Genomic DNA, 18,941 nt, shown 5'->3' with positions numbered 1-18,941 from the left:
CACCTCTGGTGAAACGTTGGTATTCAAACACCTCAATTTGCTGGGGTGGTTGGTATTACTTCCAGTTCTGTTTTTCAGTGGTTTGTATATCGTGTTCAGTTCAATGTGTTTGTGACCGAGTTCCGTTTGGAATGCTAGGCCTCCAGGAATTCCCTGGAATGTCTGTCTGGCTTGTGCTATTATGGATGTGTTGTCCCAGTCAAATCCGTGTCCTCTTTTTGGCCCGTGTGTATTGAGACCAGTGAGAACTGGTTGTGTCTCTTGGTGGCTAGTTCGTGTTTGTGTATCTTTATTGTCAGTTTTCTTCCAATTTGACCTGTGTAATAATTTTTACAGCCCTTGCATGGTACTTTCTATATTACATTAGTTTCATTGTGGGTATGGGGTTCTTTCCATTTGTCAGCCACTGTCACAGGGTGGTTGTTTTGTGGGCTATCCTGTGATACCTAGGCATCTGAGTCTTGTGGTCATCTCAGATATGTCTCTGATGTACAGTAGGGTGACTAGTGTGTCTGTTTGGCCATGTTGTGTCATCTTGTGGCCTGTCACAGAGGTAGCAGCTGTTACACCAGTCATCCTACTGTACATAAAGGACATTTCAGACATAACCACAAAGCTACTCAGACCCCTAGGTATCAGAGTTACCCACAAACCAGCAACCACCCTGCAACAGCTACTGACAAACGGAAAGGACCCCATACCCACAACCAATAAAACTAACGTACTATACAAAATACCATGTAAGGTCTGTGAGTAACATTACAGCTGAGGTGCTTTGGGAATTCTCAATTTTGCCTTCATGCAGACATTTTAAAACATAGCCATCTTGTAAAGCATAACTTTATAACAGTTTAAAATGTTGGTTCCTGTTTTCTTGGTGATGTGAGCACTGTGTTTGTGAGTTATGTAGACTGCCTTCATTTCTTGGTCTTTGTCGATGAGCAGTTCTTGGACCATAAGGCCTAAAAGTGATCTGATCTTCCCCAGTGGAGAAGGTACAATCAGCCTGACTTTCTGCTTCTGTTCATTATCCAGTCATTCCTGTTGGAAAGCCTACATGTGAAAGGTGCATCATGGAATGGTCTGTGATTAGACTGCTTTCTGGCAATCATAATTGGAACTGTGCTCCAGCAGCAAGGTAGGAGGAAAATGTGCGCAAAAACTGATTGTAATGCAACTGCAATGTCACCTATAGGCATTCGTTCCTGAGCCTCATCCTCCACCTAAGGACGACGTGGGGATCAAGTACAATGTCAAACATCGGCCATTCCCTGAGGAAGTGGACAAAATTCCATTTGTAAAGGCTGACCTGAGCATTCCTGATCTGCATGAGATTGTAACTGATCAGGTAAGAGTGACATCAGACCATCGGTGAACTGATTCCGAATCGCCAACTAGCCTTTTAAATTGTTTTAAATGTGGTGTGCCACTGATATTTTCGTGAATTCAGTTCCCTGTGTGGCTTTCCATGTTACATCTAGAGTCTGATCCCATTGCCTGACATGTGACAGGCATCTCTGACCATCCAAAGAACAAAGAAAATTACAGCACAGGAATAGGCCCTTTGGCCCTCCAAGCCTGTGCCGATCAAGATCCACTGTCTCAACCTGTCACCTATTTTCCAAGGATCTGTATTCCTCTACTCCCTGCACGTTCATGTATCTGTCTAGATACATCTTAAGTGGCACTATCATGCCGCTTCTACCACCTCCGCTGGCAAACATGTTCCAGGTGCCAATCACCCTCTGCGTAAAGAACTTTCCACGCATATCTCCCTTAAACTTTTCCCCTCTCACCTTGAAATTGTGACCCCTAGTTATTGAGTCCCCCACTCTGGGGGAAATGGCTTCTTGCTATCCACCCTGTCTATACCCCTAATGATTTTGCAGACCTCAATCAGCTCCCCCCTCAATCTCCATCTTTCTAATGAAAATAATCCTAATCTACTCAACCTCTCTTCATAGCTAGTGCCGTACATATCAGGCAACATCCTGGTGAACCTCCTCTGCACCCTCTCCAAAGCGTCCACATCCTTTTGGTAATGTGGTGATCAGAACTGTATGCAGTACTCCAGATGTGGCCGAACCAAAGTCCTATACAACTATAACATGACCTGCCAACTCTTGTACTCAGTACCCCGTCCGATGAATGAAAGTATGCCGTATGCTTTCTTGACCACTGTATCGACCTGAATTGCCACCTTCAGGGAACAATGGACCTGAACACCCAGATCTCTCTGTACATCAGTTTTCCCCAAGACTTTTCCATTTACTGTATAGTTTGCTCTTGAATTAGATCTTCCAAAATGCATCACTTCTCATTTGCCTGGATTGAACTCCATCTGCCATTTCTCCACCCAACTCCCCAATCTATCTGTATTCTGCTGCAGTCTCCGACAGTCCCCTTCACTATCTGCTACTCCACCAATCTTAGTGTCATCAGCAAACTTGCTAATCAGACTCATCTATACCTTCCTCCAGATCATTTATATGTATCATAAACAACAGTGCTCCCAGCACGGATCCCTGTGGAACACCACTGGCCACAGCTGTCCATTTTGGGAAACTCCCTTCACACTCCTGTTGCCCAGCCAATTCTCTATCCATCTCGCTAGCACACCCTGGACACCATACGACTTCACTTTTCCCCATCAGCCTACCATGGGGAACCTCATCAAACGCCTTACTGAAGTCCATGTATATGATCTCTACAGCCCTTCCCCTCATCTATCAACTTTGTCACGTCCTCAAAGAATTCAATCAAGTTGGTAAGACATGACCTTCCCTGCATAAAACCATGCCATGTATCATTAATAAGCCGATTTTCTTCAAAATGTAAATAGATTCTATCCCTCAGTATCTTCACCAGCAGCTTCCCCACCACTGGCATCAGGCTCACCGGTCGATAATTATCTGGATTATCCTTGCTACCCTTCTTAAACAAGGGGACAACATTAGCAATTACCCAGTCCTCCGGGACCTCACCCGTGCTCAAGGATGCTGCAAAAATGTCTGTTAAGGCCCCATTTGTTTCCTGCCTTGCTTCCCTTAGTAACCTGAGATAGACCCCCATCTGGACCTGGGAACTTATTCACCCGAATGCCTTTTAGAATACCTGACACTTACCCGCCCCTCCTTATGCTGACTTGACCTAGCGAAATCAAACATCTATCCCCCACCTCAACATTCGTCATGTCTTCTCGGTGAAAACCTATGCAAAATACTCGTTAAGAATCTCAGTCATTTTCTCTGACTCCTCACATAACTTCCCTCCTTTGTCCTTGAGTGGGCCAACCCTTTCTCTAATTACCCTCTTGCTCCTTATGTACGAATAAATGGCTTTGGAATTTTCCTTAACCCTGTTTGCTCAAGATATTTATTGACCCCTTTTAGCCCCCTTAATTCTTCATTTCAGGTTGGTCCTACTTTCCCGATATTCTTCCAAAGCTTCGTCTGTTTTCACTTGCCTTGACCTTATGTATGCTTCCTTTTTCCTCTTTGCTAGTCTCACAATTTCACCTGTCATCCGTGGTTCCCTAACCTTGCACTTTCTGTCCCTCATTTTCACAGGGACATGTCTGTCCTGCACACTAATCAACCTCTTTAAAAGTTTCCCACATATCAAATGTGGATTTACACTCAAACATCTGCTCTCAATTCACATTTCCCAGCTTCTGCTGAATTTTGATGTAGTTGGCCATCCCCTTTGGTCTCTGGTTTAGCCACTGCCCAAATATATCAGTTCACTCACCTTCCCAGAGCAAATCTGACCACTCACTCAGCTCTGCACCCAAAATTAAATATGGAACTCCAGAGTCAACATCAGTTATTAATTAGCACTCCATCATGTACTTCAGGAAATATCAGGATTGCTTTGAAGTGCTTTATAAAATGTGTTTTCTCAAACTGATTTAATGTGTGAACCATTTTGTAGAAACGTGGTGCTGCTGCCTCAGCAGATTTTGATTGTGATGCAATCGTGGGGATTAGGCTTTGTTACCATCTCCAAGATTTCAAATATTTTTCCTGAAGAGTCCTGCTGCCCTCTGGTGCTTAAAAAAAGGAAAAGTTAAAAGTATATTTCATGTCCGACTGGTCCCACAAAATTCACAATGGGAACATCTTGATCTGGAGCAACATGCCAAATTTCACTTGATTGTAAATAATTCCATACTATGGAAAGTGATTTAAGCAGCTGACAACAGACTAAACTAGGGCTCATGCAACATCCCAGACACAACTACTTTAATGATGCTGCTAATGTTACATTTAGTGTCAATCTTCCTTTATCCCTGGTGTGTCTGCCTGTGTGTCTGCCTGTGTGTCTGCCTGTGTGTCTGCCTGTGTGTCTGCCTGTGTGTCTGCCTGTGTGTCTGCCTGTGTGTCTGCCTGTGTGTCTGCCTGTGTGTCTGCCTGTGTGTCTGCCTGTGTGTCTGCCTGTGTTGCTGAATGCTTGCTGTGCAATTTTATACGATATTAAGGCAGTCCTGTAGTTAGATTGAAACGACGCAGACTGAATGTAGGTGACTGCTTCCCCTCCCTCAATGGAATTAGTGAACTAGTTGTGTGGGGGATTTAGTTTAACAATCCAGTCCTTTCATTGTGGTTTATCTCTGCACCAGACCACAAATAATCAGATTTATTGAATTTTATTTCAACAGCTTGCCTTGTGAAATGTTAATCCTATAATCACTAAACAAGCAATTCTGGTGCCTTATGATGCACACTGAAACATCTACCACACTGACATGGCTCCATTCTTTCCCTCTCAAAGCTTTTATTGGTCTGTTCATAAGGAGCTTTGTGTAACTCAAGGCAGAGTTTACCTGTGTCTTTTATACAATTACAAATGCAATTGTTTGCCTGTTTTTAACACCCAGCACCCCCACCTCTGATTCTCCAGCCCAATTACTTGTGGGTTGCCATAAAGGTTATTGATTCATTCAAAGTCTTCAAAATCCCCAAATTGCCCGCCTGAAAACATTGATCAGGTTCCTGTACTTAACGAGAATAGAATTTACGTATTTGTAATAAATAGCAAATCACAAGTAAGCAATTATAAACTATTGACATATGGCTATGCTAATTAAAACACTAACTGCCTTTTAAAACTCTGCACGCACACAGACACAAACAAACAAAAATACTGTTGGTTTTATGGGCAGAGGGAAACAAAGATGAGAAACCCCTTCAAGAGCAGTAGTTCATAGGTAATGAGAGATAATGGGAACTGCAGATGCTGGAGAATCCAAGATAACAAAGTGTGAAGCTGGATGAACACAGCAGGCCAAGCAGCATCTCAGGAGCACAAATGTTCCTTTTGCTTGCCAAAACTTTGTTCTTCAATCTCATTTCTCTATACTCTTTCACTTCTTTGCAGAATGCACTGGGAGTTTGAGTACACAGTCTGTCTGTTGCTGGTTAAAGGCAACAGCTAACAGCAAATGGTGGGAGAAAGTACCTGGCTTTGAGAGAGAAAGAATGCCACTGCACAGAGAGGGGGACATGCACCCTACCCTTCAACCCAAAGGCAGATTTTACTTCTTCTTTTATTTTTTTCTTTTCCTTTTCTGTTCCCTCGCCTATTCTTCCTCTTGTAATTGCAAGCAGTTCAACTACACAAACCAATCAGTTATTGCCAGGCTGATGAACTTTGGTATCCATATCTGGTCACTATTGCACAAACCAGTATTCTATTGGTCAATCAAATCTCTCTCTCTGCGCACATGCCCTAGTGCTGTGCTGCCTACGAACAAATTGCTTTATTGCTTGAGCAAAGAAGCAGTGCATACACCAGGCATAATAGGTTTCAGTAAATTGGTTTTAAAAATGTAGCAATGCTTTCCAAAATGCTTGAATTTAGAACTGCCATTTTTCCATTTTAGTACATGATCAAAAGTACAAGAAATAAAATATGGTCTTTACAGCAGTGTGAGGAAATGATGCCTCCATTTGTGCCCTGTGTGTCTCTTTTAAAGCGGGATTCCAGCATTATGTTTTTTATAACCCAAGCTGATCTGCAGTTGGGCATGTTTGATAGTTTCCATCGCCTCTGGCTTTATATTTTGCATTGAAGTACTCCTTACCTGAATGGTCTTAGTGGAACCTCCCGCTTGTACAGCTATCATATTTGACTCTTCAGTTTGGATATCATGTTATGCTTTAGAAAAGCCGTGCTATTAAAATGTGAAGAAGAATCGCAATTTTCTTCATTCACCATGATGGCCAATCCAGACCCCACTGTTATATAAGGAAAATGGGGTAAAAGTTATGCACAGAGTTGCATTTCTATTGGATCCGGCACAGGTTCAGGAAGCCCCAAAGGACTGTACAACCAATGAAATGCATTTGAAGCAGAGTTGCTGTTGCAACACAAGAAGATCTCTTGATAGAGGTAATGGGAACTGCAGATGCTGGAGAATCAGAGATAACAAAGTGTGGAGCTGGATGAACACAGCAGGAGAAGCAGCATCTTAAGAGCACAAAAGCTGATGTTTCGGGCCTAGACCCTTCTTCAGAAAAGGGGGATGGGGAGAGGATTCTGAAATAAATAGGGAAAGTGGGGGAGGCGGACCGAAAATGGATAGAGGAGAAGATAGGTGGAGAGGAGTGTATAGGTGGGGAGGTAGGGAGGGAATAGGCCAGTCCGGGGAGGACGGACAGGTCAAAGGGGAGGGATGAGGTTAGTAGGTAGGAAATGGAGGTGTGGCTTGAGGTGGGAGGAGAGGATAGGTGAGAGGAAGAACAGGTTAGGGAGGCGGGGACGAGCGGGGCTGGATTTGGGATGCACTGGGGGGAGGGGAGAGTTTGAAGTTGGTGAAATCCGCATTGATACCATTAGGCTGCAGAGTTCCCAAGCGGAATATGAGTTGCTGTTCCTGCAACCTTCGGGTGGCATCATTGTGGCACTGCAGGAGGCCTAGGATGGACATGTCGTCAAAGGAATGGGAGGGGGAGTTAAAATGGTTCGCGACTGGGAGGTGCAGTTGTTTATTGCGAACCGAGCGGAGGTGTTCTGCAAAGCGGTCCCCAAGCCTCCGCTTGGTTTCCCCAATGTAGAGGAAGCCACACCGGGTACAGTGGATGCAGTATACCACATTGGCAGATGTGCAGTTGAACCTCTGCTTAATGTGGAATGTCATCTTGGGGCCTGGGATAGGGGTGAGGGAGGACGTGTGGGGGCAAGTGTAGCATTTCCTGCGGTTGCAGGGGAAGGTGCCGGGTGTGGTGGGGTTGGAGGGGAGTGCAGACCGGTCAAGGGAGTCACTACCACTAAACACTTCCGCCATCTACAGTCCGACCCCACCACTAAAGACATTTTTCCATCCCCACCCTTGTCTGCCTTCCGGAGAGACCACTCTCTCCGTGACTCCCTTGCCCACTCCACACTCCCCTCCAACCCCACCACCAGCCCAGCTCGTCCCCACCTCCCTAACCTGTTCTTCCTCTCACCTATCCCCTCCTCCCACCTCAAGCCGGACCTCCATTTCCCACCTACTACCTCATCCCGCCTCCTTGGCCTGTCCACCCTCCCTGGACTGACCTATCCCCTCCCTACCTCCCCACCTGTCGTCTCCTCTCCACCTATCTTCTTTTCTCTCCATCTTCAGTCCGCCTCCCCCTCTCTCCCTATTTATTTCAGAACCCTCTCCCCATCCCCCTTTTCTAATGAAGGGCCTAGGCCCAAAACGTCAGCTTTTGTGCTCCTGAGATGCTGCAAGATCTCTTGACAGTCCTTGTTTAAAACATGAACCAGGTGAGGAGAGGGAATTGGCTCCCTCTTCTCCCTGACAGTGGCAACAAATGTTTTTATTTCCTTTTAGCATGCAGCTTTCACACTTATCTGAAATTAATTAATTAGATCACAAAGGAGCCAAATTGCAAGATTTTCTTGAAGAAAAAGAGGAATTTTATTACTACTGATCCCAAAAAAGAGACACCAAATAAAGATAATAAGCTCAGAAGGACTGTGGTGGAATGTTTTTAGTACAGGCATGAAGATAAAAGTGATTGTAGTTTACGTAGAAGTTGGGTTTTGAGCCTAATGTTAGTTGATTGATTGTTGACTGGTATTCTGAAACTGATTGCCCAAAGTCAGGCACTGACTTCAAGGTTGAGGGAGGTTTCTTGTACATAATTTCTCCCTTCTTCCCCCGCCGCCCCCCACCCCCCAAACCCTCCTGCTGCTCAAAAATACCTCTTTAAATACAGTTCAGTGTGTGTGCTCCACAGTCTAATTCCATTGTCTTTTTTTCAAACTGGATGCCCAGCATGGAATTTCATCCCAAAGTGTAGCTTCCCAGAAGTTGTGAATTAAATAGGTGAAAGAAATCTGAGTTTAAGTGCCTTTTATAATGATGTTAATTTTGGTTCAGACTGGTTGTTTACTGATGGTTTCATGAGCTTAAGTTAACCTGGTCAGGTGATCACAAGGTCAGTATACACTCTTTTTACAATCATTTTAGTCCATGAAAGGTCTCTGGTATGTCATTCAGATGTTGGAAGTTGAATATTGATATCCATTTTTGCTATGATCATAGTATGCTAATAAATCTCCCACAGCTGGAAGTTCAACATGAGAAGCTGAAGAAATTGATGGCCAAACAAATTCTCTATGAAAATGCACTGGAAAAGATCAGTGAAGAGAGACTGTCCAAGACCCTGTTCCCTGATCCAGTCACTGAATGCATTCCCCCTCCTCCTGCACAGGAATTCCAGACTGCTCGACTTCTGCTTTCACACTTTGGTTTCCTATCTTTGGAAGCATTGAAGGTTAGCTAGTTCTTTATTAAACCTTGTTATTGCCTTATTATTTTTGATTACTCATTTACATATCCTTTCCTCCTGTTTCCAACTGTGTATTGAGACAGTGTGATTTGAGTGAGTGAATTTGTTTTCTCTTGCAAGGTTTTGACTATCAACTCTGCCTCCTGAATTTCACAATGACAAATAAACCCTGTGGGCTTTTATGCATGACTATTCAATAAACTGTTTGCCATACCCCTCAATACTGTAACAATGCATGACTTTGAATTTTTGTTCTCTCTTTTATGTGTTAAAAAGTGGAAAATGTGGTATAGCCTCATTTTTTTAGTGTTTTTTATGGATTAGTACTGGATGTGGATATGGGCCAAACACAGGCAACTGGGACTAGGTTCAGTTTGGGAAACTTGGTCGGAATGGACAAGTTGGAGTGAAAGGTCTGTTTCTGTGCTGTATGACTTTGACTCTATGTTTGTTGGTAGTTACCAAGCCCTATGTGGAAGTTGATTATCTTTTGTGGTTTGGTATTCTGATGGAAATACATCTTTCAAAAGCTTGGATTATTTGTGTTATAAATAAGCGGTGGGATTTGCACACGACTGCAACTAGGGGATGCATACATATTGAGTACAGTCTGGATTTAGTTGTACATGACATCATAATGGTACAACTCGTGCACACTGCCCTCCCCCATCTACCTTTTTCAATCAGCCAAGCGATATCCTGAGAGAGAAAAGAGAACAACCGAGATAAGGAGTCAATCGTAGACCAATATAAGAGAGAGATCTCCGTGCAAGTTTTGAGAAACACTAGGACAGTTTTGGAGAGAGATGGTGAATGATAAAGGTTACCACATTACACAGGCAGCTTGTAAAGGTGACATCAGTCACAATCAGAAACCTGATCAGCTCCCTAAATGTATATTTACATTACATCTTCAAAAATATGCGAAACCATGGGTTGGGCCAGTGAGGGCTGCGCCTGGCAGCAGGGTTTGATTCCAAAGCCCCCACACTATATTAACAAGGCTATGAAATGGCAATTAGGAGATGGCCTGTAACATTCTGGCATGCAGGCAGAATCAGAATGGAAAAGCAAGTGCAGGCTGAGTGAGGTTGACAGTTTAGGGCTCACGGCTTAAAATCATGTGACTGCAATGTATCAGGGAAATTCACAAACCATTTGGGAGGTTTCAAATTCCTTATTATTGAATGTAAGAGCTGAACGTGGGTTTAAAAGCCTGTTTTTGTACCTCATGTCAGAGTATTCTGATAGTCAGATCAACAGCTCTTCCCAAAAGCTGCTCTCAGCTAACCTAGTTACCTGTTGGTGCAATCTGCACTTGACCCTTCTAACTTTATAATTCAAACATTTATTTCTCAGGGACTGAATTGATTCCTTTCACTCTCTTTAAGGCCTCAGTCAAATCTCCTTAAAGTCCACACGTTTGCAGTGTACAAAGCCTCCGCGCTCTAATTCTGTTGTAAGCTGCATAATGTTTTTCTTTGAAACTACCAGTAACTTTCCAAAGGATCACCAAAAATCGTTGAAGAGCGCTGATAGTGGCACTCTTCCTTCATTCCCTCCTCCACCAATCATTGACACGTTCAAGGCTAGATTTCCAGGTTGGGTGGACATGTGACATGCACCATGAGTTCCTTGGGCATCTGGTATGTCTGTTCAAGGTCATTTCCCAGGAATTCTGAGGTGGTGATGTGTACATTATTATCTGTGTAACTGGTGCCCTTCTGTCTGATGTAATCTCAATAGTTTCCTATCTGCTGGCACTTTGTGATATAGCTTTGTTAAAACAGTAAATTTAAATTTTTAATTTCAAACTCTGCTTCTTCTTGAAAGTCCTTATCTATAACTTCAGCATTTGGACTGCAACTGTTCATAGTAGCAGTTTACCACCACAACCACCTTGAGAACAATTGAGTATGGGCCTTAAACACCAGCCTTTCCAGTGACACTCATCCTTATGAATGAAGTAAAGGAAAGGCTGGTGAGCTGTCTTTAACCGCTCGTGTGCTTATTGCCCCAAGGTGACTTGTACACTCCTCTGTGATCTTCCACTAACCATCCCAAATATCATTCATTATTCTGCCATAATAATGTTCATTTATAGTTGTGTTTGAACATTTTCCTAGGAGCCAGGTAATAGCTGCCGTCCTCCTAATCTTATTGCACTTGACTCTACTCTTGCTGGATTTTTTGATGACATTGGCTACTTGGACTTGTTGCCCACCAGACCTTTTGAAACTGTCTTCATATTTTATATGAAATCTGGACAGAAAACCAGCCAGGAGGTAAGGATTATTATTTCCAATTTGCATACTGAATAAAGAAAATTATTTTACTGTTTACTTAATACATATTCTTTCATGGAATCTTCATTGCCCATCTCTAACTGTCCTTGACCTGAGTGGCCATTTCAGTGGGCAATTAAGAGACAATTACATTATTGTGAATCTTAAGTCACATCTGAACCAGCCCAGGTAAGAATGGCAGATTTCTTTTCCCTAAAGGACTTCCTTAAAGATGGGTTTTTATAACAGTTGGTAATATTATGGTAACCATTGTGGGGTCGAGCTTTCATTTTCAGATTTATTAATTGAATTCAAATTCCACAAACTACCGTTGAACCCAAATAGTCTGGGCCTGTGGATTACTAGTCCAGCAACATTACCACTATGCCAGTGTACCCTATCAAGGTAGGTGGAAACCTAAATAGTTTGTTAGCATTGAGATTAAAATATTGCCTAAAATTTATGGCTATATTTGTTTGTTCTTGTACAGACTAACTGCCTGTATTATACATGAACATGCTGCTTTTTCACCCAATGTCTACCTAGTCTCCATTCTGGCTCCATAATTGGTGTGGAATTCCTGTTCAGCCAACCTTTTGAAAAATTGTGGTTCCTGCCTGCAATTCTGTTTGCGATAGGTGTGCAGCTGCCTCATCTTTTAGTGAAACAAGAGAAGTCATGGCAGATGTTGGGGGTGGCAGGAGTTGTTGAAGAAAGAGTGCAGGCAAAACGATCCTGAGGCTGAAGAATGTGGATGTGAGTTTGCTTGCTGAGCTGGAAGGTTCGTTTTCAGACGTTTCGTTACCATTCTAGGTAACATCATCAGTGAGCCTCCGACGAAGCGCTGGTGTTATGTCCCGCTTTCTATTTATCTGGTTAGGTTTCCTTGGGTTGGTGATGTCATTTCCTGTTCTTTTTCTCAGGGGATGGTAGATTGGCTCCAAATCAATGTGTTTGTTGATGGAGTTCCGGTTGGAATGCCATGCTTCTGGGAATTCTCGTTCGTGTCTCTGCTTGGCTTGTCCTAGGATGGATATGTTGTCCCAATCAAAGCGGTGTCCTTCCTCATCTGTATGTAAGGATACGAGTGATAGTGGGCCATGTCGTTTTGTGGCTAGTTGATGTTCATGTGTCCTGGTGCCTAGCTTTCTGCCCGTTTGTCCAATGTAGTGTTTGTCACAGTTCTTGCAAGGTATGTTGTAGATGACGTTCGTTTTGCATGTTGTCTGTAGAAGGTCTTTTAAGTTCATTAGCTGCTGTTTTAGTGTGTTGGTGGGCTTGTGGGCTACCGTGATGCCAAGAGGTGCGAGTAGTCTGGCAGTCATTTCGGAAATGTCTTTGATGTAGGGGAGAGTGGTTATGGTTTCTGGGCCCGTTTTGTCTGTTTGATTGGGTTTGTTGCTGAGGAATCGGCAGACTGTGTTCATAGGGTACCCGTTCTTTTTGAATACGCTGTATAGGTGATTTTCGTCTGCTCTGCGTAGTTCCTCTGTGCTGCAGTGTGTGGTGGATCTTTGGAATAATGTTCTAATGCAGCTTCGTTTGTGGGTGTTGGGATGGTTGCTCCTGCAGTTCAGTATTTGGTCTGTATGTGTTGTTTTCCTGTAGACGCTGGTTTGAAGTTCCCCATTGACTGTTCGCTCTACTGAGACATCTAGGAATGGCAGTTTGTTGTTTTCCTCCTCTTCTGTGAAAAAAACGGGCTCAGAAACCATAACCACTCCCCCCTACATCAAAGACATTTCCAAAATGACTGCCAGACTACTCGGACCTCTTGGCATCACGGTAGCCCACCAACACACTAAAACAGCAGCTAATGAACTTAAAAGACCCTATACAGACAACAAACAAAACGAACGTCATCTACAAAATACCTTGCAAGAACTGTGACAAACACTACATTGGACAAACGGGCAGAAAGCTAGGCACCAGGATACATGAACATCAACTAGCCACAAAACGACATGACCCACTATCACTCGTATCCTTACATACGGATGAGGAAGGACACCACTTTGATTGGGACAACACATCCATCCTAGGACAAGCCAAACAGAGACACGCACGAGAATTCCTAGAAGCATGGCATTCCAACCGGAACTCCATCAACAAACACATTGACTTGGAGCCAATCTACCATCCCCTGAGAAAAAGAACAGGAAATGACCTCACCAATGCAGGAAATGACATCACCAACCCAAGGAAACCTAAACAGATAAATCGAAAGCGGGACATAACACCAGCGCTTCGTCGGAGGCTCACTGATGTTACCTAGAATGGTGATGAAACGTCTGAAACGAACCTTCCAGCTCAGCAAGCAAACTCACATCCAGAACCTCAACCTGAGCTACAAATCTTCTCAAAACTCGCTAGCTGAAAAATGTGGCTGATGTTTAAGAGATGAGGGGATTGGTTTATCTGTCTGATTCATTCACAGTAATGACTTACAAACTAAAAATTGTAGTGAACATTTTTGTTTTTGTTCAGCTGGGCTTTTTGTGACAAAGTCCCAAGTTATCTTTATAGAATAATGTTCAGCTCATAGCAGAGTAGTTGAGTCTCAAAATAGCTCAATAATTAATGCAATGAAATTGAAATCGCTTCAACTTGGATAAGAATATAAACATAAAAATTTGGAACAGGGAGGAAGCTATTCAGCCCCTTGAGCCTGTTCATTCATTTACTAAGTTTATAGCTGATCTGTTCTTGGGTTCAATTCTGTGTTCTTACCAGTTTCTAATAAATCTTGATTCCATTTTGTTTAAAGTTCTCCCCATCTCAGCCTTGAATATATTTAATGATTTGGTCATTGCACATCTCTCAAGCAGAAAATTCCGAAGATTCACGACACTCAGAAGAAATTCCTTCTGGTCCCCATCTTAAATAAACAACATTTTTTAAAATTGCTTTTCAGATTCTGAAGAATGTGGAATCCTCCAGTAACGTGCAGTCTCATTTCTTGGAATTTCTCCTGTCGCTGGGATGGCCAGTGGAGGTTGGAAAGCATCCAGGCTGGACAGGACACGTATCAACCAGCTGGCTAATTAATGCATGCAGTGGCAGTGAGGGGAAAGAACAAGGTATGTTGCCAAGATAACGAATAAATCCACGATTTCTGGAAATCTAACATTAAAAATACTGAAATCTGGAATTTACCCTTCGTCAATGAGCACCTGTAAAAGGTAACCTTGTACCACGTGGCCACATAGCACATTAATATACTTCAAAAAGTATTTTGGTAGAAGGCAGTTTTGCAAAGAACATTGGGATCAATAACTAGATTTGTGTTGGTGTTTACAACAGTAGGCCATTTGGTCCACAGACCCTGTGCTGACTCCTAGTGAGAACTGTCCATTTAGACCTATTCCTCTTTACTGAACACTAGTTATTTTTTCTTCTATGTATTCAGTAATTATCTGTTATCATTTCAAAGTTTATCCTAGATTCTCTCTTCACCCACTGATGAGAATAGGAGGCTTTTCAGCCCCTCAAGCTGGTCAGTAAACTCATGCCTGACCTGTGTCTTAACTCGACGTATCATTCTTAGTTCTACTAGCCTTACTATCCTTACCTAATTAACATCTCAAAACAGAGACTGATAATTTTTTTTAAATCAAAGACTGTGGATGCTGGAAATCATAAACAACAACAGAAATTGCTGGAGAAACTCAGCAGATCTGCCAGCATCTGTGGAGAGAAAGCAGAGTTAGCATTTTGGATCCAGTGACCCTTCCTCAAAACTGGCAGTTCTGTACCCAAAACGTTGACTCTTTTTGATCCGTAGATATTGCTGGACCTATTGATAAATTTTACTTTGGTTCCTACTATTTTTGGGGGAGAGAATTCCAGATTGTCACTACCGTTAGTTTGATGAGGTGCTTCCCAATATTACTCATGAAGGGCCCAGCAGCTTAAATACCTCAATTGAATCGTCCCATAATCTCCTCAACTGAAGGGAATGCAAGTTCAGCCTTTCCAGTTCAGAACACCTTTATCTGAAAACCTCAGGACCATTTGGCTTTTGGACAAAGGATATTTTTGGGCTCACTATAGCCTATTTAGGTTTTTTGGAAAATAGCTTCACTTAACCTGAATGAACGTAAAAATGATTTTTTTTCCCTAAAGGACCCAAACTGTCTTGTAGACAGAGTGTTTGGCTATTTGGGTAAAAACTTCGCATTTAGGTCCGTGTGTGTTAAGCAATGATTTTTCCAAAGGGCCCAAACTTAGCCTGTCTTTTTAGGTTTTTTCGGTTTTCAGATGTGTACAAATGATGGATACCTGACCTGACAAACTGTCCCAATTCTATCACTCACATTATCCTTGATCCTAACTGAGTCAGCATTGTACCCATCTCCATCCGCTGGAATTGTGGTAGCATCAACGACACAAGGACTGCAAATTATTATGATGCTGAAAATGTGTAATAAAATTTAAAGAATCTCAGTAGGTCTGGCAGCATCTGTGAAGACAAACAGCGTTAACATTTCCAGTCTGATCTGACTCTTCTTTAGAACAGTCATAATGGTTCAGATGTGTGGGAGAGTCACTGGGCCAGAAACATTAATTTTGATTTCTCTCCTCCCAATGTTGCCAGACCTGCTGAACTTTACCAGCACTTTCTGTTTTTATTTCTGATTTCCAGCATCCGCAGTTTTTCTGGTTTCTATTTAGTGCGTATGTGGAGTTAGGTTGCTGATCAGTTGTGATCTCATTGAATAGGCTTGAGGAGCTACATGCTGTACTCCTGTTCCTAAGATCCTAGTTCAGTCTTACCAGTTATTTTGGGCAGGTTTTCTGTGATCCTGCTGATCTTTTTCATTCTTTCAGAGGAAGTGGTGGTGCCAGATGATACTGGAGGAGGTATTTTTAATGGAGAGAAGAAAGCTCTGTATTATGCTGATGCCTTGACTGAAATTGCCTTTGTCGTTCCCTCTTTCATGGAGTCATCCAGTAAGTCAGCATTCTGGAAAACTCTTTCTCCTCCTAACACAACAGTGTTTAGTTCATTCTTTTATCACACTGCTTTATCCTCTCTCACATAGTGTCTGTTAGCCATCACAAAGGAATCTTGCAATATGCAGTGCACTTCCAGGGTGATTTCAGTCTTCAGTCATATGTCCAGATAATGTAATAATGATTCATGATTCATATATATGATTCTGCTATGTTATTGGTACAAATAATCCACCTGAAACTTGAACTTTCAGATAGCCACAGGAAAAAATGTAGTAATCCTCTTTACTTTTGGAAGCTTGTAATCAGGACAATATTTTAAGATGCCAAAAGAATAAATATGTGCACTATTTGCTATTTATAGTGATGCCATGACTGCAGAATGCCTGTTCTGTGGCACATGAGAGGTTGTGGACACTTTAGTGATCCAGATTCGCCATATGCAGGAAGTATCACCTCAAGATCATTATGCAAGATGGAGCCTTTGGGGTTTCAGAGCTCCAAGCCACTTGTGTCAGTGAGGTGCATCTGTGGCATTGTGAATAGCACGTTCAGAGGGGAGGTCATACCACAAGTTAGGGGGAGGAGATAGATAAATGGGATGTCTGACCACCAGGCAGGGAATTCAGGAATCCCTAGAATAGCTGGTTTTCTATTCTGAAATTCAGTACGGAAAATGGATTATTGAAGAATATAACGAGATTCAAACCTGTGACCTAACTGTACAGGAGGGGAGGACAAAGAGCAGAAGGACAAAGCTGATAGAGGCTCTTAATTAGGGAAACAGGCATTTCTACAACCATCAACATGTATGGTTTCTTGCCTCCCTGGTGCAAGGTGAGAAATGTCACAGAATGTGCAGTCTGTGTGGATTAGCCACGGTAAATGCAGAGTTCCAGGGTTAAGGTAGGGAGCTGAGTCTGGTTGAGATGTTCTACGAAGAGTCAGTGTAGACTCGAGCTGAATGGCCTGCTTCCACCTTGTAGGGATTCTAGCATTCTAAGTTGGGACTCTACTCACTGAAGTTTAGAAAGGGGTGAAATTCATTGAAGCAGATAGGACTCTTAAAGGAGTTGACAGGTAGTTTCTGAGATGTTTCCTCTCATGGGAGAACCTAGGACTGAGAACAAAGGGCTGCCAACTTAAGACTGCGATAAATTTCTTCTGTCTGAGATTTGAGAGCATTTGAAACTCTTGCCACAGAAAGCTGTTAAAACAGCATCCTTGTATACATTTAAGGCTAAGATAGATTCTTAGAGGTAAACGCAAGAAACTGGTTATGAGGAATTTTTCATCAACAGTGATCCAATTAAATTAAATCCAATTAAGATGGAGGGGTCAGACAGCCTACTCCTGTCCCTAATTACCTGCATGTTGACTTGGAAAGTAATAGTATAAGGAGCAGTAACGAGGAAACACACCTAGATTGGGAGATGAAGAATTCTTTACAGCAGTTTGTGTCCACTCCAACAAGAATGGAGGCACTGTTAAATCTGATTCTTGGAAATGAGGTGGAACCTAAGTGGATCAGGGACAGAGATCATTGTATCATAAGGTTTAGAAATGATATTGATCAAACCAAAGAAGGAATAATCAATTGGTAGAGCGCTGACTTCAATGGGGTAAGAATGGAACTGAGCCTGATGGCCTATTTTTCAGTCTGTCTTCAAACTGGAGATGGTTTGGACACAGCCAAGTTACATTTCATCAAAGGCAAAGTCAAGACAAACATATCCAGAGCTCCTTACATGACCAAGGAGATAGAAATTAAGTTAAAAGAAATGTATTAATGACTAATGACAGGAAGTAAATACAACTGAGAAACAACCCTAATGCAGAACATTCAGAAAGGAGGTGAAAAAAATCAAATGAGAGGCAAAGAGGGATTACGAAAGAAGACTGAAATCAAAAAGTCTTCTCAAAATACATCAGTAGTAAAGGGTGATAAAGGAGGAGTAAGGACCAAATGGAAATTTAGACTTGGAGACAAGAAACATGGCTGAGGTGTTGAATGAAAGCTTTACATCTTTAGATGCTACCCAGGCCACGATGACTGAGGAGGAAGCTCAATCACTGAAGGCGTTCAGAATTGATAAGGAGGTGGTATTGGATAAGCTGTTGAATTTCAATGTTGGCCAGGAGCCAGGACCTAATGAGATGTATCCAAGGGTATTGAAGGAAGTGAGGGTAGAAATTTCAGTGGCACTGGCAATTATTTTTCTTTGCTGGTATTGAGTGGTGGAGAAGTTTGGAGACTTACAGACATCACGCCCTTCAAAAAAAAGTTGTAAAGCTTGTCCTGGCAATTACAGAGCCATCGGTTTAACTTCACTGGTGGTGGAACCTCCTGCAAACAGTTGTTCAGGATAGAATTAATAGTCTTTTGAAAAAATGTGGATTAAATCAGAAGAGTCAGCCATGAGTTTGATGAGGGTAAATTGCGTCTGTCCAATTTTCTGGAAATTTTTTGAAGAGGTAACAGAGTGGGCTGATAAAGGCCAATCTGTTGATGTAGTACACAAGGACTTCCAAAAGGCTTTTGATACAGTGCCACACAACAGATTTGAGAAAGTTTGAGCTCATGAAATAAATGGGACAGGAGCAGCATAGATAGAAAATTGTCTGAGAGAAAGGAAAGAGTAATGATCAATGAATATCTTTTGGGCTGGAAGTTGATTTGTAGTGGAGATCCCATTGCATTTCATGATATATTTACATGATCTAGATCTTGGTATGCAGGGTACTTATTGTAACAGTAAGTTTCAGTTTTTAAGTTGATTAGAATAAGATGATTTCTCAACATCTTTAATTACACTCAGCTTTTGTAAAAAGAAGCAAAGTATCCATAACTTTGCTATGCAATTTTTACCCCACTCACCTGCTAAACAGAATATTTTTCAAATGAGGCATGGCT

At 42.3% G+C, this 18,941-nt stretch overlaps 1 protein-coding gene across 10 annotated transcripts in view; it reads left to right on the top strand.

Annotated features, from left to right (window-relative positions):
- ralgapb (Ral GTPase activating protein non-catalytic subunit beta) overlaps positions 1-18,941 on the top strand; it is a 125,569-nt gene that overhangs the window by 96,089 nt on the left and 10,539 nt on the right. For all 10 annotated transcript variants that reach the window (XM_059652687.1, XM_059652686.1, XM_059652692.1 and 7 more), the window contains 5 exons: positions 1,196-1,348; positions 8,562-8,771; positions 10,913-11,071; positions 13,986-14,151; positions 15,902-16,024. In XM_059652687.1, coding sequence (XP_059508670.1) covers positions 1,196-1,348; positions 8,562-8,771; positions 10,913-11,071; positions 13,986-14,151; positions 15,902-16,024 — 811 coding nt within the window. The remainder of the gene's footprint in view (positions 1-1,195; positions 1,349-8,561; positions 8,772-10,912; positions 11,072-13,985; positions 14,152-15,901; positions 16,025-18,941) is intronic.

This window comes from Stegostoma tigrinum, chromosome 19, assembly GCF_030684315.1.
Source record: "Stegostoma tigrinum isolate sSteTig4 chromosome 19, sSteTig4.hap1, whole genome shotgun sequence".
NCBI classification, from domain to species: domain Eukaryota; kingdom Metazoa; phylum Chordata; class Chondrichthyes; order Orectolobiformes; family Stegostomatidae; genus Stegostoma; species Stegostoma tigrinum.
Note: the sequence above shows the minus strand (reverse complement) of the source record. Positions and strands in the feature narration are given on the sequence as shown.